The sequence below is a fragment of the Belonocnema kinseyi genome, chromosome 6 (assembly GCF_010883055.1).
Source record: "Belonocnema kinseyi isolate 2016_QV_RU_SX_M_011 chromosome 6, B_treatae_v1, whole genome shotgun sequence".
NCBI classification, from domain to species: Eukaryota; Metazoa; Arthropoda; class Insecta; order Hymenoptera; family Cynipidae; genus Belonocnema; species Belonocnema kinseyi.
In genome coordinates this window covers 63,793,942-63,820,001 of record NC_046662.1, presented here as the reverse complement: position 1 = coordinate 63,820,001, position 26,060 = coordinate 63,793,942, and the positions used below count along the sequence as shown (strand labels likewise).

The window sequence follows — 26,060 nt, the reverse complement described above, 5'->3', positions numbered from 1 at the left end:
CGTGGTTGAAAGTTGAACTGCTTTGTTAGAAATTCTTTTCATTGCTTTAAAATTGAATTATTTTGTTTGAAAAATCTGTTTTTAAAGTTAATATTTTTAACTGAAAACTTAACTACATCAAATTCTCGCTTTCAGTCAAGTGTCGGGGATTACCTTCAAATGGCCTTGACTGATTTCCGGGGTATAGAAACGTGAACAGTGAGGAACCGCTCTCGCCCTACTCTCCTGTGATACTGCTGGAGCCATCAGTTCTAGGACGGCTGAGAACGGGGTGACTGAAAGCGAGAGTTTGGTGTTATTCCATTTTTGGTCGAAAATTGATTTTTCTTAGTTGATAATTCAACTATTAAATTTTTTATTGAGAATTCACCTTTTTTAAATAAAAATTTAGCTAGTTGGTTGAAAGATAAACTTCTTAGTTGAAAATTCTTTTTATTCATTTAAAATTAAACTATTTGGTTCAAAATTCTCCTTCTTTGTTTAGAAATGATTTTTTTTTTAACAAAAACTTAACTAGTCTAATTTTTGTTAAAAAATGTTCGTTTTAAGTTAAAAATTCAACTATTGCATTTTTATTTGAGAACTCACCTATTTTGGTTGAAAATTCAATTACTTGGTTGAAAGTTGTACTACTTTGCTAAACATTAATTTTATTTGTTGCAGATCTAATTATTTTTTTGAAAATTCTTTTTCTTTTGATTACAATATTTTTTAAAAACTGATTGAATAATTAACTAATTAATTAGCCCATTTTGATCTAAAAATTGATGATTTTTAGTTGCAGATTCAACTTTTATAATTCAATATTCATATATTTTTGATGCAAATTCAACTACTTGGTTAACAGTTGAACTATTTTCTTAAAAATACTCTTTATTGGTTTAAAATTAAATTATTTTGTTGAAAATTCGTTTTTTTTTGTGTTTGAAAATTAATTGTTTTAACTGAAAATTCAACTATTCCATTTTTGTTTAAAATTAATCATTTTTGGTTAATAATTTAACTATTTGGTTGAAAAATTCTAAATTTTGTTTAATGTGATTTAAAATAGTTAAAAAAAAAAGAAATTCCATCTTTTACTAGATTTAAGAAAAAAAATCACAAAAGTATACATTTTTAACATAGATTTAAATTAAAGCTTTCCTGATTATGAGTTCATCAAATATTTAAAACCGATTAGCTGTCAAATGAAATCTCAAAATTGAACTTTTTTAATTAAAATTTCGTTCTTATCGATTAAAATTTTAACTATTCGGTTAAAATATTAAAGATTTTATATAAAAGTTATTTTTCTTTTTACAACTTTAACTCTTTTATTCAAATTCGTCTTTTTGGATAGAAAATTCGTCCATCTAGATTGAAAATTTGGTAGAAAAAATTGTCTTCTAAACAATTCGTCTTCTTGGTTTAAAGATTACCCATTTATTTAAAAATGCAATTGCTTATGGTTGAAGTTTTGTTTTTTTTTAAAATTATTTGGATAAAAATATCATCTTTCTTTGTAGAAAATTCATCTTTTCGGGTGTAAAAGTCAATAATTTTCAAAAAATTTGAATTTTTGACATTAAAACTTAACTCTTTTATTGAGAATTCATCCTTTTTGGTACAAAATTATTTTTTTTTAATTCAAATCTTTTATTAGAAATGTTATATATTTGTCTTTGTATGGTTTGTGTTTAATATCAGGCATTTATCAAATTAAATGAAAAAAAATTGTTGAGACGTCAACTTGAGGGGTGCACACTTTGCGTGATGATCTGTGACGATCATGTGTGGGGGGGGGGGAGGTAAATAGCGTGACGTAGTTTTTGAACGTTCCCTCTTCATGTAATAAAATCTATTCTGAATCTCACGCTTGATAAAGCTGGAACTTTTTTTGTATTATCATAAATCGTTATATCTTGATGAGGACAGGTAATATTATATTTTATGAATCCATTATCCAAAGGATTTTCTAATTGGATAATGTGGTACGTCGTAGAACGAACGTTTGTCGTGAGCTTTATTACTTCCAGCACTTCCGGTTTCATGACTTTATACTGAAGCTCATAATACTGATACTCTCCTTCTGAGTTTGCAAATGTTACCTAAAATTATTTAAGGAGCAGCTAATGGGTAACTGAATGAATATTAAATATTTTAATCATAAATATGTATATGCTTAAACCAGTGAGATCTTATTTATTATAAAATATCAGGAAATGAACGTGCGCTAAATGTTCAGGTCTTTAAATTTTGACTTCCTAACATTAAAAATATAAAGAATTTAAAAATCCATTATTCAAGAGAGGTTTTAATATCGTTTGTATTCTATTTGAATCAATAATAATTCATAATTTTGGATTAAAGGCGTTTGAAATTTAGGAGAATATATTATACCATTTTAAATTGAAATTGTTCTACAATAAATCAAACAATTTAAGAGTATATAAAATTTGGAAAAAATGACAATATTTCGAATGATACGAAAAGAAATTAAACTTTCATCATTTCTAAATGAAAGCCCTTCAGATTATTATTATCGTTGTATTTTTAATAAAGATAAAGATAGCTTTAAATATGAAACATTAAAAAGTAAAAAATTCTCTAATATGGAACGTTAAAAATTAAACGAATTCGAACTTTACTTAAAACTAACAAAGTTTCTAGTAACTATGAATTTGATATTAAAACTTTTTTACACTCAACCCCGTTTAATTTTGAATCATTTTAAGAAAATTTAAATTTAAATAATGTTTTTCATTGGAAATGACATCATTTATAATATGTTCATTCTTGGAATCATAGACAAACTTTTTCTTTCAGATATTTGACTTTTGGCACGACAACTATCTTAAAAATAAAAATTAAAAATTTTTAAATTCAAACATTCAAAATTAAAGATATAATTTAATTATTAGGGTATCAATTTCAGATATTTTAGATTTGATCTTTTTTGGTTTCAAACACCAAAATTTCTAACTTTTCTTATTTTAACTCGTTAAATTTTTAACGCTTCGTTTACAAACATTATTGATTACTGAAATTTTTCAATAAAATATTTTGAAATTTAAAGGATTTTTTAAAAACATTTAGCTGAAATTCGGAAAACATCAAGATAATTTAATCAAAATGTAAGATTTAAAAATATAATAAAAAACAAGATTGGTAAATAATATGATTGCAACTTTTGAAATTGCAAAATTTCAATCCTCTCAATTCAAAATTGTTCTTTTAATTTGAGTTTGAAGTATTTAATATTTGGAACACTTATAAATAATACATAATTAGTTTTTCAATCCGTTATCCTTCCGAAATCTTCTCATTTTTCAGGCTTGAAATTGAGATATTATTGTATTGATTTTTTATTGTTTGAACTTTATTCTTGAAAAATTGAATTTAAAATTGTTTAATTTCCAATCCTTATAACTGAAGATGATGCAAATATTTAGTTCTTGAAGTTTGATATTCTCCAAATAAAAAAAACTATAAAAATGGGTACATTTAGAATTAAAACCAAAAAATATAGAGTATTTAAATGTAAAATTGTTCCATTTAAAATTGACTAAAATTGAAATTAAACAATTTTGAATATTATAATATAAAATCATTCAATTCGGAACTGAATACCAAAGCTTTTAATAACAATTTAGCATTTTACAAAAGATTAAATAGTGAAATTGTCCTGATATTTTTAATACTAAAAATTTGAAAATATAACATTGTTAAATTTAAATTTAGGAACCTCTAAACTTGAAGAAATATCAAACCAAAAGTTTCAAAACTAGTGAAAAAACAATCAAATGGAAAATGATGGACAAGGGGGTGGTCTCTATAAATGAGGAAAACGATACTCTTCGTGAAAATTAACCAATTCCAAATGTTGCTTAAAAATAGAATCATTCTTAAATTATGGTATTGAAAGAAAGTCTTTAAAAATACTTAAATATCAAATTATGCATAAAACACGCGAAAGGAGAGCGGAAGCAGAAGCGTCAACAAATAATAATAATTAGAAAAGTAACCTTGAAATTGAAATTAGATTCATGATAACAATGGAAAACTGCTCGGTAATCTCTTCTGCCTCTTGGTGGTACATCCAATTTTGTGTTTCCACTAAAAGTGTAAATCGAATTTTCATTCTGAAATTGTAATAAACAATGAAGGGTAAGTTACTTTTGAAAGGAACTAGCTATAATAACTATTGCAAAAAAGTAACTATTGTATTTCAGAAATAATCTCAACATCATCAATCGCGCATTATGTCCACATGTAATTTTTTGGTTTGAAGGTAAAGATAATTTTTTAAATAGAAATAAAATTTTCAATAAATATTCATTTGTTGAAATTTTGTTAAAGCACAAATTCGAGCTTGAAAAAGGTATCAGGCATAATAGCAGAGAGAATTTCGATTTTTCGTTTGATTTTGCTAGGTTTTATTAGGAATAGTTTAATTCAGTTCAAAAAATATTTTGGACTTTTAGAATTTTTGAAGAAATAAAAAAATTTTTGATTAACTTTAAAAAATATTTTCAAGTTTGAACATATTTTTAATCTCTTCGAAACATCTAAGTTTTCTCAATATCTTTTAAATGGACTTACATTTTTCCTAACACTTTTTTAAATCTTTCAAAATGATGAAAAACTGGCTTAAAAACAAACAGATATGTTTAAGATTCTTTGATATCTGCGTACGATTTAATTCATTTCTGAATCTTTTTAAAGTTTATAAATATATTTTAATATTATTGGCATTTTTTCTGAAAAATGTACAAATTGTCTAAATTTAATATTTTTAGATATTCTGTAAAATAAAATTTTCAAAATAAAAAATTATACAAATTTTTCTAGGAATCTTAAGAGATTTTTATTATCATTAAAAATTTTTAAAATCACATCTTCTTTAAATTTTTTTATATTTTTCCACACTTTTCAATATATTTTAAAATGATTCGAACTTTTCCAACTGTTTTTTTAAATCCTGAAAAATTAAATTAATTGCTTTAAAATCTTCCAGATACCTTTTTGCAAATGTTGTAAATGTTTTGGAATGTTTTGACATATTTTTCAAGTCAAGAATCATTTTAAATTTTCCTAGGAATCTTAACAACATTTTTTTAATCTTTTGAAACCTTTCAAAAATTTACATTTTGATTTAAATTCTTTGAAGTACTTATGAGTTTAAAATTAAATTTGAATCTTTTCAAAACTTCTGAATATCTCTTAAACTTAATCGAATTCTGTCTAAAATTTTGGTTACAAATTTTCAAAATTATAGGAAGATTTTGGAAGTTTGTGGAAATTTTCTGTTAAAATTCTTTTTCAAAATTAAAACATTACAAATTTTCCCAGGAATCTTAAGAGAAAATCCTCATTATCCCTTGAAATCTTTCAAAATTCTTAAAAAGCTTCTTTATTTCGAAATCATTAAAAATCTTCATTCGATTTAAAAAAGTTTGAAATCTTTTCAGGATTAAAATTATTTTGTAATCTTTTAAACCTTCTAAGACTTTTAAACCTCTTGTCAAATATTTCATAGTTTACCTAAACGTTTTGACAATCTTACAAAAGTAACCAAAAGCGTCTTAAAATCTTTTAAATTCTTTTTAGACATATTCATTCCAATGTTCCAAAATTATTTACAATTAAATTTTTCTGTTTTGAAAGTTATATTTCATACCAAACAAGTTTTTAAGCTTTAATAAAAGATTGTGAGTTGTAAATTTTAGGTTTTTTTATTTCGGGTCTTATAATTCGTCTGATTTTCTGAAAAATTTCTTTAAAATAATATATTTTTCAATATATTTGTTGAAAAAAATCGTTTTTTCAATTTAAATAGCTTGAGACTGAATAGAATTTTATACGTGAACCTGTAAAAATATTAAAGTTTTTATCCTAATCGTTTATAAACATTGATTGTTCTATTTCACTTCATTTGATGAAAGTTAGATTTTTATTACGAATATATGTAGCTACTCAGGCAAATCAATATCTCGTGGCAGAAACTGTTTATAGCAATTGTTTTTCTTTAACTTCTGAATTAACGCAAAAATAACCTCAAATTGTTAAAAAGTTGTAAATATTCTTTTAAATGTTTGAGATATGTTTTTTTTTATATTAAAAATACGAATTTCCGACGAAAAACAACAAATTTACCTAAAGTTTGAAAAAAATATGAATCTTTTTTAAATTATAATATTATTGTAATAAACATTCCAATTATAAAAAACATACACAATTCGAAATTGTTGTACATTTTTTTAAATATTCTTTGAAATCTAATAGTTTTTTTAAATTGAAAAACCCACACGGAAAACACTAACGTATTAGAAAATTGTTAAGAATTGTAAATCTTCTTCGAAATTATTAAAAATAGATGATTTCCGGTGAACAATTTCAACATAACCTAAAGTTGTGCAAAAATTGTGAATTTTCTTTAAATTCTAAAGATTTTGGACTAAGAACACCGGAAACAGAAGGAAGGTTTACCATCAGAAGGTTTTGTAATAAATACGAAGAGAATCTACAATTATTAAAATGTTGTGAATCTTCCTTGAAATGATTTAAATATATATACTTTTTAAATTAAAAATACAATTTTTAACAAAAAATACTAACATAATTCAAACTTGTTAAAAAATTTAAATATTGTTCTAATTATAATAATTATGGTTTGAAATGACCAATTTTCAATTTAAAAAAATAACTTAATCTAAGATTTAAAAAGATATTATGAATCTTCTTTGAAATATAATGATTTTTGAATAAAAATATAAATTTTCGACCCAAAACAAACACAATCCGAAAATGTTGTTGACAATTTTTTCATATACTTTGAATTTTTTTTAAATGCCAATAATTTGTAAGAAAAAGGCTAGCCTAATTGGGTAAACTGTTTAATTACAACCCCGCGCCTAACTCCGCCCCCAGCTGATTTTGGTCGGGAAGCGCTGCACCTCGTAAAGTGTAAACGATTGTCGTAATTTCTATGGCTTATGTTACACTGAAATATTTTTCATTACATCCACATCTTTGATGTGCTGTGGGTTTTTGATTGCAAAATTTGAGGTTATGTTTTTTACTTGTTTTTAAGAATGTTCGAAAAATAAATGCTGATGACAAAATTTCCCACTGCTATAGTATTATTCCTTACATTATTTATGATAATAAATGTGGGGGCGGGGGCGGAATTAGGACCCAATTTTTGAAAATAGTGAAAATTATTTTTTTATCATTTTTTTATTTCGGAGATGCTAAAAGAAAATACTACATTCCGATTTTAAGGATTTGTTACCAACTCTTTGAAGTATAAATGCAATTTTTTCGGACAAAACACTTTTTTGTTCATAAATTACCGCTAAAATGCTGAGGGGTTGGGGGCGGAGATAGGCACTTTACCCTATAATAGGAAATAGTTTACAATTGTAAATTTTCTTTACAATGTTATGATTTTGAGATTGTGTTCTTTTACTTTCCCCTTCTTTTAGTTTGAATAAAGACATTTCAAACTGTATGAATGTAGGACAGTAAAGAAGAATGTAAACTGTGATATATTCCGAACTTAATTTCTTTAATTTTAACGAGTTTTTTAAAAATCTTGTTCAAACTATAATGAATTTTGCTCGAAAATACTAATTTCAGATAAAAAACAATAACATGTTCTAAAATTGTTAAAAAATTATTAACGTTTAAAGTTTAATAATTTTGTTTTAGAAATTTTAATTTCCGGTAAAAAAAAATAAAACCGAAGATAGGAAATTGATGAAAAATGTTCAATATTTGAAATTTAATATTTTTTTTATCAAAAAAACCTGTTTAAAAATACTAATATCCAGCGAAAAGCACTAACATAAACCATGTATAATATTTGGAATCATTTATTGGTAATTCCGAAATTTTTAATGTGACCTCACAAGAGTATTTAAAAAACATAACTGTTTCTCAATTCCCATTCGCTTCTTTTACCATTCTTCTTTATTTTCAAGTTAACTTTTCAAATTCCTTAATAAAAGATATCATAATTAATGAAAAACCAATCAAGTTTTTAAGATCAATGATTTCGAGATTTTCGAGATATATCGTTACACCAATTTTTTATAAATAGGAGAAAGTAACTTCGTTACCACTTTTGTTACCAAAAAAGTAACTAGTTAAAAGAAAATAGTTTTCTCTTATATCTGTTTATAAATTCGTGCTTTTTTCATTACGATATTTTAAATGATAAAATTCTTACTTTACTCGAAGACGTTTCCAATTTGACTAGTTCAATTTTGCAGTCAAATTTTTGTGGTCTATTTAACCAATTATAAACCGACAAGGACTCAGTATACTTCGTTTTAGCAGGGAACTGTCTAACTATCTTGGCAACAACATCTGGAGGTAAACTTGTCCCCGAGAGGGAATATAAAATCGGTGGCCTTCCTCCAGGTAATTTTACTATTAACTTTCCCTAAAAAAATTGTTATCGTACTTTAGTATAGGTTAAAATTTTGTACAATCTTGTACAAATTCATGCAATCCTTTACGATCCCTAATAACCTTAATCTTACAAAAAATATTATAGAAAATTCAGTTCAAAAAAATTAAAAGTGGTTCAGAACATTCTTGGCATTTTGTTGAGTATAAATAATTAAAATAGAAAAATAAAAAAAAAATGTCTTTAGCATGAATTTTACATGGAATGTATGATGCAGTTAAACTCGGATATAACGCCCCTGGATATATCCTGTCCGAGAATCGACGCCGCGCCGCAGGTGGGAGTAACAGTAGCGGTGGGGAGTGTGCGGTGCTCACTCAGGCGTGAACAAACAAAACCGTTTTCTTCCGAAGCGGTACTCTCTCGGGTTTGTTCCCCATCTTCATCAACCCCAAAACTGGCACAGTCTCCAAGTCTCACTGTATTTTGCATCTTTTGGAGAATTTTCCAGGCATAATACAAAGGGGTTCAGGGGAGAGGTAAAATTAAAAGCTATTGTTCGAAAATCATTTCTTGAACATTCCTCACGAGGGGACTAAACTTTGAGTTTAAAAAAGTAACAAGTACTTCTTTTTTCTATTTTTTTGAAAACAGAATTTCCTATTTAAAACTCTATGATAATTCCAAAAGTCTAGGTTCACGAGTTAATGTTGACCTTTATGGTAAAAATAGGAAATTTTTTTTACTTTGGAAAACGAGTAAATTGTAGGGGGGGGGGGGGGGGGGATTGGCCATCAAAAATCGAAGTTCGAACTTTTTAGACCGCCCTAATGTGCACGCTCCCTTGGCTAGAAATCCTTATTGTTGGTTTACCTTGTGAGAACTTTTTCCTGCATTCATAACGAGAGGACAGTAGGACACAGAACAGAACCCTGTATTTTTTGGATTTATTTTTAAAACTTCTTCTGTGAAAAAATAATCTCCATTTGCTTCTGGCTTCAGAACCCAAGTTTCACTGGAGTCATTGGTGATGATAACTTGCTTGCTTTGCTTTTGGCGAACTTGAATGGCAAAGTTTAGAGTGTCGAGTGGATCAGGAAGCTTGCCACAACCTCCACAAACTGTTATAGTCATATTTACATATTTCTCAATTTCAATGGTCGCCTAGACGTAAAATACAAATGATTGTAAATAAATAATAATACGTAATTCTAAAAAAAAAAACTTGTAAAATACAAGTAGTTATTTTTTGCCGTCGGCCCGCTTGTTAATAACCGTGATTTTCCTTCCCCCCTCTACTTGAAAGTAACAAAGCCAATGGCTTATATTTTTGCTTCTTTAATAAGTTATAATTCGTTAAATTTTTTATTAAAAATTTGAGTTTTCAACCAAATAGTTGCCTTCTCAACAAAATAATTAAATTCGCAAGCAAATAGTAGATTTTTTAACGAAAACAAGAGTTTAAACTGAAAATAGATCTTATATGTATATGAAAGTTATTTCCAAATTCATTAAGTTTGGTATTTTTATCATTTAAGGAAGCAAATTGGTGGTGTCGATAGACCACTTTTATTATTTCCTAAGATTTCAAGTTGATATATGTCGCGTTTTCAAACGAATAGTTTAATTTTCAACCAAAAAAAGAGTTTCCACTAAAAGAAATTAATTCTAAACATAAAATGTAATAGTTAACTTTTCAGATGAAAATTAATCCCCCCCTCTCCCCAAAGAATTTTCAACAAATTAGTTAAATTTTCAATTAAAGAGGTGAATCTTTAAAAACATTCATTTTTAACAAAGAAGTTCAACTTTCAACCGAGTATATGAAATTTATACCAAAAAACGGTCATTTTTTAAGCAGTTTGTTGAATTTTGCACCAAAATATTTGAGTTTTCAACCAACAATATGAATTTTTTACAAAAAATGTAATTTAAAACCAAATAGTTTAATTTTCTAACAGACTGTTTAATTTTTAAGCCAAAAGGACAAATTTTCTACATAACAGTAATGTTTTAATCAAAAAGGACTTGCTTACAAGAAAAAAGATTTAATTCAACCAAAAAGTCGAATTTTCAACAAGATAGTTGAACCTTCAACCAAAGCCGACTAATTTTGAACCAAACAGTTGCATTTTGAACTAAAAAGTATGAATTTTCAACCAAAAATTTTATTTTAACAATAGTTTTATTACCCGGAAATATGAATATTTTAAACATTAAATTTAACAGTCAACAAAATACTTGAATTTTCGTAAAAAAAAATTATCCTCAATGAAAAACGCAAAATTTGTAAAGGTGACAATCCCAGCAATCGTGAAAGCAATTTTCTTGTTTTTTTTTCTTAATTCAAATGCATTTAATTTCCATTTGCCACAATTAAATGCTAAAAATAAATAGTTTTTATCATTTAATTTTACTTTTAACCTATTTTTTATCAATATTTTTCATCAATATTTTAAATTTATAAAAATGTTTCATGATTATTAGAACCGTTACCATTACCAAAAATGAAACCAATTTTCACTCGAAGATATGAATCTACAACCAAACAATTAATTTTTAATAAAGCAGTTCAACTGGCTTTGGTTCATGCTAACCCCAGAAAGTAACATTTTTGGCAAGTCACATTTGCAGTAGGTTACGTTATAGCAAGTCACATTATGGCCAGTCAAAAAGTTGTAGGGTGACTAATTGTTTCTGTGACTAATCACACCATTTTTGCCTATTTTTTCTGGATTTTTTCGATTGAGAGATGCCGCGATGTGACTTCCCGAATTTTTGACAATTTTTTGTTGATTTCTTATTTTTCGGAATGAGAGCGGCCGCGATGTGACTTGTCGCAAATATTATTTGTCACAATGTGATTTGATGCGGGTTGGTATGACTCAATCCCGTTCGGCTATTAGCTAAGTGATTGAATTTTTGACGAAAATTATAAACCATTCTCAACCAAAAACTAACTTTTAACTAAAACTAGTATAAAAATGTGAAAGTGATTTTGTAACTTATCAAGTTATAATTAAACTGTACCGCTACAGGGCCATTTTTCGCTAAAGTCGCTAATTTTGTTTAAATTCACATAATCAGGAAACGTACTGAACGTAATCTAAGTTCGTGACGTTACTTAACGTAATTTTTGTGATGTTTGGTGCAACCCCCTTCCACTCCTCAAATTGGTAACGTAGTTTAATGACGGGCCCTTATATGAGGGTTTTAGATTCGAAGGCTAGATTTACACACTAACACTTCTTTATTATGGAAGATATAGAATTTGTTAGATTATAAAGTTATTGAAAAAAATAGCTAATTAAAAATTCTTTGATTAATGTAATTCTACTCAGTGGATAATCATCTTACTAGTAATTCATTGAGCTAAAGTTTTGAAGACCTTTAATTTTCAAACTCAATATTTTCATATCTTACTATTGGATTAGACCAAACAAAATAATTCAATTTCATGGAGCTTACTTCACCCTCTATAAAATTGGTTTGATGAATGGGCTGAAAGCTGACGACAAAGGGAACGTCCATTCCAGGGGAGCAATATCCAGACACTGGCTTTATGTTAAAATTAGATCCGAGTTTTGAAGTGTTCCATTTAAATCTTTCATATAAAAATTGTTTTTAATATTCAATACATTAATATATAAAAAAAAGAAAAACTTAATTTTTTGAACGTATAAGGCAAAATACTGATTTTAAAAATAACCTGGCTCCCACATCTCCAGTATTTAAGAGCATCAATTTTGAATCTAGAGTACATCCTTCCACTATACTACCAAATGATATATAAGTTCTGTTTAATTGAAATTCAGCCCCCACTCCGCTTCCTCTCAGAATCGTGAATGGTATAATTGTACAATCTATTTGGGCACCAATTTTTTCCAAAAACTGTTTTATACGCTTGTTTGGTTTGAATTTTAAAACCAATTTAAGTTTTTTCTTAGGTTGAAGAATCACAGAATCTTCAGGCTGAATAGATAAGGCTTGAGATAAAGCCATTATTTCCTGACTTTTGTCACTTTGTTCTTTTTGTAAATCTGGATTAAAAGGGTCAATTTTTTTTCGTTCCTTAGAAGCTTCAAGGATCCTTATTAGACCAAATTTCAACTCTATAGGAGCACGTCCTTCATTTAGGATGTTTATTTTTCTGGTTGATATTTTGCCTATTGGTATGTTTCCAAGGTCTATGCATTTTTCACAAGGATTTTCTAAACGTACCTAATTGGCACATTATCAAATTATTTAGGTAAATATATTCAAGTGACTTGTAAAGTTTTAACTAAATATCATCATTATTGTGACAATTACCTTATAAGGAATTCCTTCGCCTCTGATAATAACATTTTTCTCACTTGCCGAGTTTATCAAGAAATTTAAAGATTCTTGATAATGAATACATGCAATCGGTCGGAAATGTATTCGAACTGTAACAGAAGAATTGCCATCTATTTCTTGGGAAATATTTTCCAACTCTACTAATATGTGAGGCAAATTTTCAAATAGGCACTCGATTCTGTTTATTGAAAAAATTGTAATATTTAGTTGTACATAAAATTTTCCTTTAAAATACTTGTTAGTCAATAAATGAAAATATACAAACATCGAAGGAGTTTTCTCAAAATTCTTTATCTGAAGATCCACATGATAAGGAGCTGCAATTGTTTCTTGAATATACCTAGGTCCAAAGTCGAATTGAGAGAAGCTGAATTCCACTGATGGTTTACGTGCAGATGCTTTTAAATATATATAATAGAGTGGTCCTTTATTTATCTAAGAAAAAATATTTTATAATATTTGATTAAAATTATCATTATTATCATAGGTAGCAGTTTATAAATGAATGGTATGGATTGGCCGGATCGACCGGGCTATTTAATTCTGTAGGCAGACATTTCGACAAATAAGCGGTTTTTTCGTCATCGATTTTACAGAAACAAAAACGATTAGCTATTAGCAATTTTTTCATAGGCCGGAAAAAGATGAACAGTCTATGTAGAAAATGTACTTAATTGCTACGGAGAAAAATGGATGATCAAAGATAGTAAAGATGTATGCCTTTCATAATTTTCTCGACATAGATAGATTCTTATTTTATGGCCAGGGCGACTGTTATAAGAATATTAGACAAAATATATAGAAGTTATGGTATAATCAAATCGACCTTCTATAATGTTCTGGTCGACTATTCGAGATGATCAAATCAACTACCCGAGATGATGCAGCCGACTATCCGAAATTATCAAACTGATCACTTTGCCCGTCTGTAGTGATCAGTTTGGCTCTCTGCCATTGTCGAGTCGATTGTCTGAGATGATTAATTCGACTCTCTGAGATGATCCATTTGAACCTCTTTTTTCAACCGTCTAGAGATAGTCGCTTCAGTGATCTAGAAGTCTTGTTCACCCTCTGCACATCTAGATGGCGAGACTCATCTTATATTTTTCTTCGTGCGTGATTCATTTAGAAAATTTAACTACTAAGCTTGGTAGCGGAGTTTTACTTATTTTTCTTGTGAACAACGGGGGTAATAGCTTTTGATACTTGAAGACCGGAAAAAATATTCAAATTGTCTTCTTTTTTAAAATGTAACTACTAGTCTCGTTAGCAGATTTTTATTGTCAATTTTAGCCAAATTTGGTTTTATTTCGAAAATATCAAATTTTTTATACTGAGTTTTGAAAATCATGTTCATAATGTTTTTTTCTATTCAATGAGATAATAATTTTTAATATTGGAAGACCTGCAAAGGGAATTGGGTTCAATTATTATCAAATGTAATTAATAGGCTCGGTATCGGAGTTTCACGATCAGTTTTATTCAAATCTAATTTTGTTGTTGTTGAGAATTTAAACTTTTTTAATCTTCCAACATTCAAAAATCCTTTTTAAAATTTTTTTCTGGCTTACGCGAATATATTTTGATACTTAAAGACAATAAAGGGGGCTTAGTTTGTTTTCTATTTTTTAATTTAACTGCTATGTTCGGTAGCAGAGTTTTAAGGTCATTTCAGCCAAATTTGGTTGTATTTAAAAATCTAAATCTTTTTGTCTTTCAGAACTCGAAATTTCTGCTCTTTTTTGCTTAGTGCAATAGCTTTTGATACTTAAAGACCAGAAAAGGGATCAAATTTGGGCCGAATTAGAAAATTTAACTATACTATCCTCGGTAGAAAAGTTTCACGACCAGTTTCATTAAAATTTGGTTGTAATTCAAAAATGTAAGATTTTTTGTTCTCCGACGCTCAAAAATCATGTCTATAATTTTTTTCTGTTTCATTACGGTTAGAGCTATTGTTACATGAAGACTAGAAAAGGGACTTAATGTGAGTTCAATTAGTACATTTAAGTACTAGGTTCGGTAGCGGAGTTTGATGGTCTCTGCTCCTAATTTATTTGTATTTCGATAACAGAGGACCACAAAATGGTTTTGGAAGTCTACTGGTATTCTAGTAAGTATACTTGATGTTTTTGGGGTCGCTGAACACGAATTCATTCACAGAATTAGCCAGCATGTCAGGATTTGCAGTAAAATGAACAAAATGGTTAAAAACCTGGAATTTCTTTATAAATTTCGTCCCCAAACCTACAAACCTCAAATTAGTAAACCTCAAACTCACAAACTAACAAGCCCTAAATCCACAAGCCTCAAACCCCAAACAAACCCTAAACCAACAAGCCCCAAACCCACAAACCCCAAACCAACAAGCTATAAACCCACAAACTCCAAATACCCAAGCTCCATATCCACAAACCTACAAACCCCGAACCCACAAACCCTAAACCCCCGACATCAATTCCACAAACCCAAATACTTCACATCTTATATTACATCCTACCTTTCGAGGTAGGCGTGACTCACTCGGTAGGGGAAAGGAGTAGTGTGTGGAAGGGATAGAGATTTTTCAGATTGATCCAGAATTCTCGTGCTATTTAAGTAAATAACACGTTCGTTCCGCAACACTGCTCCGACCCAGGTTGCTAATCAATCTCTCTAGCAATCACCTCAAGCGAAGAACCTCACGAAGTCGTTATGTAAGGTTCCCCATTTGGGTCCATTAGTAGCCAAGGTCTTTGCTTCAGGCGTCATTCACTTCTACTGACACTCTTTTTATTAACTATTTGCCGGCATACTTTCCTGTCCTGGCATACTTCTCTAGCTTCTTTCATGTCCATGCATTTTTTCATGCAGGCTCTCGTGTTTCTGTGACTTCTTATGTCTCTTCTAACTAGAGTCTCATTCACACATTCTACCCATTCTTTCCGCGGTCTACCTCTGGTCACGTTGCCATTTACTTTAACTTGATACACTTGTTTCGTTAGTCGTTCATTTGGCATTCTCTCAACATGTCCGAACCATCTTAACCGATTTCTTTCCCATGTGTCTACTAGCGTCTCTTCTGCACCACATTCTTTTAAAATTATCTCGTTACTTACTTTGTCCGTCAGGGTTTTCCCGCATATTATGCGCATGGATCTCATGTCAATTGCGTTAATTTTACTCTTATCTTTTTCTTGATAAGTTCATGTCTCGCTACCGTACAGTACAGTCGGTATAAATATAGAATTATGTATTGCCATTTTAGCTTTATTTGATATATTTTTACTTCTGATAAGGGGACCTGCTCTACCAATAACCTTCTTACCTTCATTTATTCGTCTATCTAATTTCTCATCTATCTTCCCGTGCCTAGTAAATAAGCTACTAAGGTATACGAACTTATCAACTTGATCAATTCTCTCATCATTTAATAAAATATTGCATAGTGTTTTCTCACTCTTTCTTTCGAACACCATAGTTTTTTTTATTTGCGTTAATTTTGAGGCCCATGCTTGCATCTAGTTTATTCAACATTCTTTGTAGATTTTCGATAGACTCTGCCATAACAACATTATCATCTGCGAACGCTAACCCACGTACCCTTACTGTTTCGAGATCCACACCCTCTTCGTCGAAGAGAGCCATTCTTAAACACTTGTCCATAAATAATATAAATAACCATGAAGACATAACGCATCCTTGTCTAACTCGTTGAATAATATCGAAACAGTCACTCAGTTTCCCATTCACTCTTACACTCGCTTTGCTACCTGTATATATTGTTTTTATAGCTTGTAGAATCCATCCATTGACTCCAATATTATCTAATAAATAAAAAAAATTGTTAAACAAATTATTTGTTGAAAGAGTGTTTTCTACGATTTTCCATAATTTTACATTTTTAAAGTTATATTATAAGAAACTGAGATAAAAACAATATTATGATGAAGAAATTTCTCTTTGAGGTTATTATTGTTAATATTATAAAAAAATTTCATAAAAAAATGCATTTTTCGGGCATTTGCCGACAGAAAATATCGTTTTTTTTATATCAGTCCTTTCAGTTGGGAACTTCATGACAATTTCAGCAAAATTCATAATAAGTTGATAAATTTTATATTTTCAAACAAATTTAATGAAAAATGCATTAATTAGGCATTTGTCGACAGAAACAATAGTTTTTTCGATGTCAAATTTTTAAATTAGGAAGTTAATGATAATTTTAGAAAAATTCATAATTTATGGATTAATATTATGATTTAAAAAAAATAGATTTAATAAACAAATGCAATATTCGAGCAATATTCGGCAGAAAAATCCATTTTTTTCAATGCCAGTCCTTTCAGTTGAGAACCTCATGACAATTTCAGCAACGTGCATACTTAGTTGATTCTTCAACTTTTGTCTATGATACACTATGTTTAGATCAGTGGAAATCAAAATTTTGCGCCTAAGATCTGTTAAAAAATTTGACATAGAACAAAAAGAATTTTTCTATAGGAAAATGCTTGATTAATGCGTTTTTAAACTAAATTTGATTTAAAAAATCGTAAAATTTATCAAATAATTATGATTGCTGCTAAAATTTTTATGAAGTTCCAAACTGGAAGGACTCCTATTGAAAGAAACGAATTCTGCTTCTAACAAATGCCCGAATAATACATTTATCTATCAAATTTGTTTAAAAAATGCATAAGATTAATAAAAATTATGAATTTTGCTAAAATTGTTATAAAGTTCTAAATTTTAAAAACTGACATAGAAAAAAAACGAATTTTTCTATCGAAAAATGCCTGATTAATTAATTCTTTTTTAAAATTTGTTTATAATATTAACAGAAATAATCTTAAGTACAAATTTCTTAATCATTATATTGTTTTTACCTTACTTTCTTGCAATATGTCTTCAAAAAGAACGTAAGATAATGGAAAATTGCAGAAAACATTCATTCAACAAATAATTTGTTTATAAACATTTTTAATGCTTATTATATAATATTGAAATATCTTTAAGTAATGTTAATCTATGAAACTTAGGTGATTTCAAAAATTTTCCTTTTATTTCCAAGCACCGGGAATGTCAAATAGAAAAAATGGCCATTTTTTTCTTTATATTTGTTTATTTATAAAAAAAATTGAAAGCCTATTTTAAAAAACAGGGTCGACAGCTCGCTTAGAAATATTATCAGTTTTTCTAAACAAAAATGTTTCCAAATCGGTCAATATTTATTGTCTGTACGTTATTTTGAACTAAAAAGGCATTTTTTCCAACTGTGTGGCGCGGCGGTTATCAAATGGAAGATATGGAGCTAGGAAAATTCCACAGGCCGGATTTGCTGGAATGGAGTTCCATAAGTTAAAATTTTGACAAATAAGGTTTTTTTTGTCATCGATTTTCCAGATACGAAAACGATCGCTAATTATCGATTTTTCCATAGGTCGGAAAATGATGAACCGCTACTTATGATTATTGTTGTATTTTAATAATTTATCTCATTAATCAAAATAATACCTCTAATTTAAGAAGATGACCCTTAATTTTGACTTTTTCGAAGGCGGTCAAACTAAGGTGACAAATAATTTCAGATTCACTATCTACGTGTCCTTCTTTTTCATATAAAGTAATATTATAATATTCTGTTTTTAAATTCTGTGGACTCAGATCCCATCTATAGAGAAATTTTATTTTTCCAACATTCGAAATCTCAAATTCGATAGTTGACGGTTTATTTAAATGGAGCTGTGGAAACATGAAACGTTAATGACATCAGAAAATATTTTCAATAAACTAAATAATGAAAATCGTACTCTTCCGAAATCAATAAAGTTATCTCGATGCTGATAAATTTCTATTAATTCATCTTCAGAATTTTTATAAAAAACATGTGGTTCAATACTGTATGCTTTGGTCGTTACAAATGTAGTAATAGGATTTTTCATTTTTTCAACTCGACACTGCACAGAAAATGTGACTTCCCCATCCATTTTAGGTTGATAGTCAACACTAAGAAATTACGAAAAGTATTGTTACATTGTAAACATTATAACACATTTTGAAAAAATTTTCACAAAATAAATAATCGAGTCTTACTGAAGTTTCAATTTTTAGTTAAAGAAGTATATTAACTAAACCGAGCGTCCTACGGAGCTTAGGAAATATTTATAACAATTTATGCATATAGTTCAAGTTTAGTTAGGAAGACATAATTTCAAACTAACTTTAAAGTTTGTTCGGAGTTTGGTATTAAGATTCCGGACATTGGCTTAATGATCAAAGTATGAAATCGCCCTTCCGAGTAGAGAGACTCTGTCAGAATTTTGAAAGGAAGTTCAAAATCTTCTCTGTTTACGATCGTTAATTTATCACTGACTTTCCAACCTATATACAAATTTTTACATTAAACATAGACATGAAAAAAGATTCATTTTAGTTTTGATTCTTTATTTTTAGTTATTCTTTAGCTTTTTGAAACTCATAATCATATGAAATTATTTTCTTTTGATGATTGATTAAATTTTATACCTAATGCTGTGGCATTCATTTGCAAGTGTACAGGGAGACAGTAAGCTTCTGGTTCAATGACATGAGCAACAATCAGGAAAAGAGTTTCCAATTTATATTTGTCTATTTTAAATAACCAAAACGATTCAAAAGTTCCCACATCCTCAGCATGAAATGTAAATGAGACATTTAATCGTTTTCCTCTTTGAACAATCCCTTCCATGGTTCTACAATGAAAATTAGGTACATCTTTCATTTGGTGATTCGTTCGATCACTCCACGAAAAATTATAATCATCCATAGTTGGGTTAACCAAATTGAAATTCCTAGTAAAACACAGAGAAATATTAATCGTATCTTAAATTAGGTTTAAATTCAATTATATATTTTTTCAAATCCTGGTCATTTCCCGGTATGTCCCTAATCGCAAACATTTTTCACGTTGATTTAAATCAAAAAATTATAACTTTTAAAGCTGAAAATTTCTGCATTTGAAGTTATGAAAAATGAACACTGAAAATCACTGAAACCACACTGAACCGAATTTAGAGAGAAGCTCAATAAAAAATGATTGTTCAATCTCTTATAAATTTAATAGTTCAAAGATTTCCCATTCAACTTATATTAATAAAAATCTTAGAAATAAAACGGGTCTATTTTCTATTGTACTTATGTTTAAAATTAAAATAAATTCCTTTCTTTTACTTGAATGTTGAGAATACCAAATGTCCCCCGCCCAATCAACAAAAATTGAAACAAAAAATTGACCTCTTTCAGTTAAGAAAACCAATGAATAGCTGAAACTTCCTGCCTTTCAACTCAATAAACATTTTCAAAATAACACCGGTGCTTTCTCCAATTAAAAAAATAACTACAAAAGAAAAATTCCTCCCTTTCAAGTCGATAAAAATCTCTTGCAGCACAATACAAATATAAAAATAAAAAAATATCTTTCTTCCAATTAAAAAAAATTAGATCAAGATAAATGATAAGAACAAAAAATTACCCTTTTCCAAATCATAATAAAAAAATTGAAAAGAAAAAGTTCCCCCCGTTAACTCAATAAAAATTCTATAAAGAGAAAGTGAACTAAAAATGATAAAAAAGTCCTCTGCCAATTCATAAAAAATTAAACACCAGAATTTTCTCCCTTCCTACTCGATAAAATTTAACAAAAATAAAAAATTCTTCTCTTCCAATTAACAAAAAATTAATCTCAAAATTTCCTCTCACTCTACTCAATAAAACTCAAAAACAAAAAATATCCCTCTTTCAATTTAGAAGAAAACATTGAAAATAAAATGTTCCCTTCATGAATCCAATAAAAATGCTAAAAAGATTTAATTATTTTTAATTAATTGACACTAGACTGTTCTCCCTTTTAACTAAACAAGACTCTTGAAAACAAAAAAGAGTCTTAGCAATCTCACTTATAAATTGAATCGTTTTTTAAATGGAACAATTAAAATGGTAATTTTCAAAGTTGAAATCACTGGAATTCTATCACTTCGAGGCTTTTTATTTCAAAGAATTCAGTTTAAAAATTTTTTAGTTTTGAATTTTTTATTTTCAATAAATTATTTTTAACAAACATTTGAATATTGCCTAATATTTCTAAAATTGAATGGATTACAAATGTAATATTTGAGACTGAAGCAATATCTGAATAAGGTTTGAAATAAAATAAACATTTGTAATAATAAATTCGATTATTTGAAATTATTAACAAATTGAAAATATTTCATAAAGTTTCAACCGGACGTTTACATTTGCTTAATCACAAAGATTCTTTAATTTAGAAAGTTCAATTTTTCAAATTACTGTTCATTTTTTTCGAAACTGCATTTTAAAGTTCTTTAAATTGAAAATGTTCATTTTAATCTATGAATAAAGACCTAAAGCTAAAAAATTTTAATTTAAAAATGTTATAATTACGCATTATAAACTGAATAATTTCACATTGAAAAAGGTCAACAATTGAACAGACTTTTCTTCGAAAAATTGCTAAAATTATCTGCAAAAAATGTACTCATTTACCGACTTCTCGAACCAGTGGCCACGTTAAATACTTAATTAAATTATTATTAACTCAAATAATAATTTACTTTAAAAATCTTACTTTATATGACATTCGCCGACACCAATAACATTAAATTCAATGACCTTAGTATTTTCGAAAACGCTTGGATCCTCTATATCATAACCAATTGGTCCTGGTAATTTTTTATTTCGTCTACCACTGGTAAGATAATCACTTTCAAGTATTTCAAAATGACAGTATGGTAACAAACTTCTAGCTTTGATTGGTATACACAAAGGTGAAAACTTTGGATTCAGATTTTCTATTCTGAAATTAATATGGGTCTTAAATGTATGCTACTGATAAAATAAATTAAATTAATAATAAATTAATTGAAAGGAATCTGTATTATCATCAGAGATAGTTACCATCAATCAGTGTAGATATCTTTTTCACCACCGTGAAAATAGAAATCAACCTGTCGATCAAGTTAACTCTTCAAATAAAAAAAAATACTTAATGTCATCTCTGACTAGATGGAAAATAAATTTTTAAAAATTTCAATTAAATTTTTTTGGAAAGAGCTTCCGATTGCCGCCGTTTGGGTGCTTTTCCGTTAAGTTATTAGAGGGATCGAACGAAGAATATTTTTTCAGAAATACATAATCGGAAGTTCTGTGCTTTGAGTTCCAGCGGACCAAAGCGAGTAGATCTTTTTTCAGAAAAAATTTAATTTTCAAATTAAAAAATTTGATGGTTAGTATCTTTTATCTATGAATCCTTTAAATTACTCTTATCATAAATATAACACCTGGCTTGAGATAGCGTTTAGTTCTGAAAAAAGATTCTTCTTTCGATCTTTCTAATAGCTTAATGGAAAAGCACCCGACCGGCAATCGGAAGTTCTGTGGTTCAATTCTCAGTGAAGCGAAGAAATTAGATCTTTTTTTCAGAAAAAAATTAATAAACAAAAGTTAATAATAGAGCTGTTTAAAAACTACGTCACACTTACAGTGGGGGGGGGGGGTGATGCAGTATGTGCCATCCACAAGAAAAATATAAATGCTCATAACAAGTTTTTGAAATGGATGCAAAAGTCAAAATTTTTATTTTTTATTTTACGTTCTTTTCCCTATTCCCATCTTACCCCCTTTTAAAAATAGTTTAACTCTTCTCTCGGTTTCAACAAAACTTCCTCCTTTTCTGGTGTTTTCTCTTAAGGCAGTTTTCGTGCCAGAAATCAAGTTTCTAGAAAAAAAGTTTTTTACAATTTTAAGAATTGAAACTATATTATAAGTCCTTTCTTATGAAAGAAAAAACCTGATCCTTTAATGAAAATATTTGAAACCTCACGCAAAATAGTTATTTTAACAATAGTTTCTGCAATCGACTTTTTTCTTACAGCCGTTTCCTACCAATTTTGTATAAATGGTTCAATTATTGTAATGCATCATGGCTTATTTTATTGTGGTAAACATTTATTACTAGTTTACTGTTTCTATCTTCAAAAATGAATCTTCTTAAAACATAGTAATTTGTGTAAGAAATATTTTCTTCAAAATGATTTGTTTTAATGATTTCAGTCGCAAAAAATCTATTCAAAGAATTGAAAACAGTAAATTCTTTCCTGAGAACTTTAAGCTGTAACTTAATAAAATTCAAAGATTTTTCACAATTTGGTAAGAAGCGATGTTAAAAAAAATTCAGTTGTGAAAAACAGTTTTAAAATAAATGTTTTTTGTAAGTTCAACAATTTTTTGATTAAAAATAATGTTTTCTATTAAAAATTGAATCATCATTAATATTATATTATTTTTTGAAATAATAGAGAAGCTATTTTTTTCAGATATCTGATTTTTGGAACGGCTATCTTAAATTCTATCCGAATTAATAGAACCCAACAAAAAAATACAAGACTATTTTTTGCTTAAAGTTAATTTTTTTTAATTGAAAAGTTAAATTATTATATTTTTGGTTAAAAATTCTTGTATATCGGTTAAAAATTCTACTGTTGGGTTATAGATTGAAATTATTTGTTGAAAATTCGTCTGTTTTGGTAAGGGTCCGTTTATTAAAAACGTAACGCTTTTTCATGGAATAAGTATTTTTTAAAGACCACTAAAATTCTATTGTTCTTGTAGAAAATTCAAATATTCGATTGAAAATCACTTTTTGATTCAACAACAACTGTTTGGTTGAAAATTCCTATTTTTGGGTTAAAAAGTTAACAGTTTTCCACAGAATTCGCCCTATTGATTTGAAAATTCAACAGTTTGGTTTAAATTATTTTTCTCCATTGACTTAAATATCTTTCCTGGTTAGAAATTCGTCTTTTTGCTTCGAAAATACATCTCATTTAGTAGAAATTTAATATTTTTGGTTTAAATTTTCAAATTTTTGGTTAAAAATTAGTCTGTTATGATTAGGGATTCGAATATTTTGTTGAAAAATCGTCTTATTTGGTAGAATTTAACTGTATCTAATTTGAAATCAACATCATTTTTGTTTTTATATATCAAATATTTTAATTTTCGTAATGAATTTCTCTTCTTGGCTAAATTTGACTGTTTTTGTTAAAGATTATAATTTTTTTCTTGGTTGAAACAAATTGTTATATTTTTTATCAATAATGAATCTTTTTTTATTAAAAATTTTAATACCTGGTTGAAATTTAAACTCCTTTGTACAAAATTTATTGTTTGTTTTTAAAGATATATCATTTTAGTGAAAAACTCAACTGTTTTGTTGAAACTTTAATTATTTTGTTTAAAATTTAACCATTTTGTTGAGAATCATATTATTTTGCTGAAAATTTAAACATTTTGTTTAACATTCGGCTCTTTGGATAAAAAATTCGTTCTTTTGGATGAAAAATTCAACTGTATTCGAAACAATTCAACTTTGTGGATGCAAAATTTAACTATGGTGTTGAAAATGAAACTGATTCTTGTTAGAGTTCATTTTCTTTGTTTGAATAAGTAACTTTTTGGGTTAATATTCAACTTTTTTTTTAAATTCATTCCCTTTCCTAGAAAGTTCAACAATTCATTTGGAAATGTAACTTTTTTTAGTTAAAGTTTAATCTTGTTAGTTTGAAAATTCGACCATTTGGTTGAAATTTTTTGTTTGTTTGGGCTTGAAAATTCATTCTTTTTGGCAGAAAAATTCTTGGTTAAAACTTAATTTTTTATAAAAATTAACTTTTTTAGTTTAAAGATTTGACTATTTGCTTATAAATGTAACTGTTTGTGGTTGAAGCTTTTTTTTGTTGGAAAATTCGACTATTTTATTGAAAATTCGGCAATTGGTATGCTTATGTAATTTTTAAAAATTTAATTATTTAGTTGAAAAATCATCTTTTTGGCTTGCACGTTCTTATGTTTTCGTAGAAAAGTCTTGGTTGAAACTTGAGTTTTCTTTGTTGAAAATGCAGCCGCCTCATAAAAAAGATTCTTTTTTGTCGTCGAGATTCGATAATTTCGTTAAAAATACAACTGTTTGTGGTTGAAGTTAATTCTTTTTTGTTTGTAAATTCGAGCATTTGGCGGAAAATTCGTCTTTGAAGGTTGAAAGTTCAACTGTTTGATCAAAAATTTATCTCTTTAACTTAAATGTTCAATTATTTGTTTGAAAATAGAAATTTTTATCTCAAATTAATTTCTTTATCAAATAAAATCGAAGAAAAAAATTTGGTCTTACAGGGGGTAAGGGACGTTCGAATTTGTGACGTAATTTCGGTGTGGAAAAAATATTTAAAATATCTTGGCGTAGTTTTTGAACGAGTCCTATAATCTTCAACTATAAATAATTATAAATCTAACACAGAAATGTGATAAATTACATGCATTTGAGACAGGCCTTGTAATCAAAAACATCTAAAGGTGAAAATTTAAGATTGAATTCGAGTGACTGCCCTGGTGGAATAATTCCATTTTCTGGTTTTATTTCAAATGGCCAATTTTCACTATCAATCCAACTGTCTGTACTTATGTCTGACAAACATGCTGTACTACTAAATAAATCTGATTTTTGATGTAAGTATTCTTCCGAACGAGAGTTTGAGAATTTTCCTAAATGGCATTAGATTAGAAAAATGAACATTAAATTATAATAGAATCTTTATTTGTAGCAAAATTGTATAGAAAAGTTCACACTTTACACAAAATCGAGTGCAAAGCACGAGACACGTGATGAGAATATGTTCGTTAAAGCCGAAAGAGCTTTAACAAAAGGGAATTAACAATCACCAAATTACAATTATCGATGCTTTGAATTTTAATTTCAAAAAGTTTGTGCAGCAATTTGGAGGAAATACAAAAACCGAGCGCGAGATCAATATATTACTGAGCGCGAAGCGCGAAAACCAAAATTTTGGAAATCATTTTATTTCGAATTATTCATCTGGAGTTTCGAAATAAATAAAAATTATATATTCAGACATTTTCACAAAAAGCCCTTTTCTCTACATTTGCTGCGTGGTCCTTTCTGGAATTTTTAAAAACGTCAGAAGTTCAATTAATTATAAATAATAGTAAAATAACCAAACCTCTCTCATAAGCATTGTACTGAGAAATATAATTGACATCATTTCTATTATCGACTGCTTTAAAGCGAGAATTGAGAATTCCATTTGATTGTCTGGAACTTGGTCTAGATTGGGTCTTGGGCTTGATTCGCTGTTTGCAGATTGATCGCAATGCTGATTCACCCAGACGAATAGGATATTCATCATCCACTGTCAACTTCCATTCATATTCGAGATTCACACTCGCAGGATTGGTTAACAGAAATTTGAAATCTGTACTCTAAAAATGGTAAAATATT

At 28.1% G+C, this 26,060-nt stretch overlaps 1 protein-coding gene across 1 annotated transcript in view; it reads right to left on the bottom strand.

The window, feature by feature from the left end:
• Positions 1-26,060, bottom strand: part of LOC117175423 (hydrocephalus-inducing protein homolog) — a 195,245-nt gene that overhangs the window by 10,683 nt on the left and 158,502 nt on the right. The window contains exons 56-70 of the mRNA XM_033365130.1: positions 25,783-26,041; positions 25,078-25,306; positions 21,336-21,563; positions 19,238-19,542; positions 18,934-19,093; positions 18,523-18,718; positions 18,227-18,454; positions 12,999-13,168; positions 12,707-12,911; positions 12,105-12,616; positions 11,864-11,999; positions 9,269-9,559; positions 8,213-8,428; positions 4,005-4,121; positions 1,854-2,087 (exon numbers count right to left, since the gene is read on the bottom strand). Of these exons, the coding sequence (XP_033221021.1) occupies positions 1,854-2,087; positions 4,005-4,121; positions 8,213-8,428; positions 9,269-9,559; positions 11,864-11,999; positions 12,105-12,616; positions 12,707-12,911; positions 12,999-13,168; positions 18,227-18,454; positions 18,523-18,718; positions 18,934-19,093; positions 19,238-19,542; positions 21,336-21,563; positions 25,078-25,306; positions 25,783-26,041 (3,486 nt within the window). The remainder of the gene's footprint in view (positions 1-1,853; positions 2,088-4,004; positions 4,122-8,212; positions 8,429-9,268; positions 9,560-11,863; positions 12,000-12,104; positions 12,617-12,706; positions 12,912-12,998; positions 13,169-18,226; positions 18,455-18,522; positions 18,719-18,933; positions 19,094-19,237; positions 19,543-21,335; positions 21,564-25,077; positions 25,307-25,782; positions 26,042-26,060) is intronic.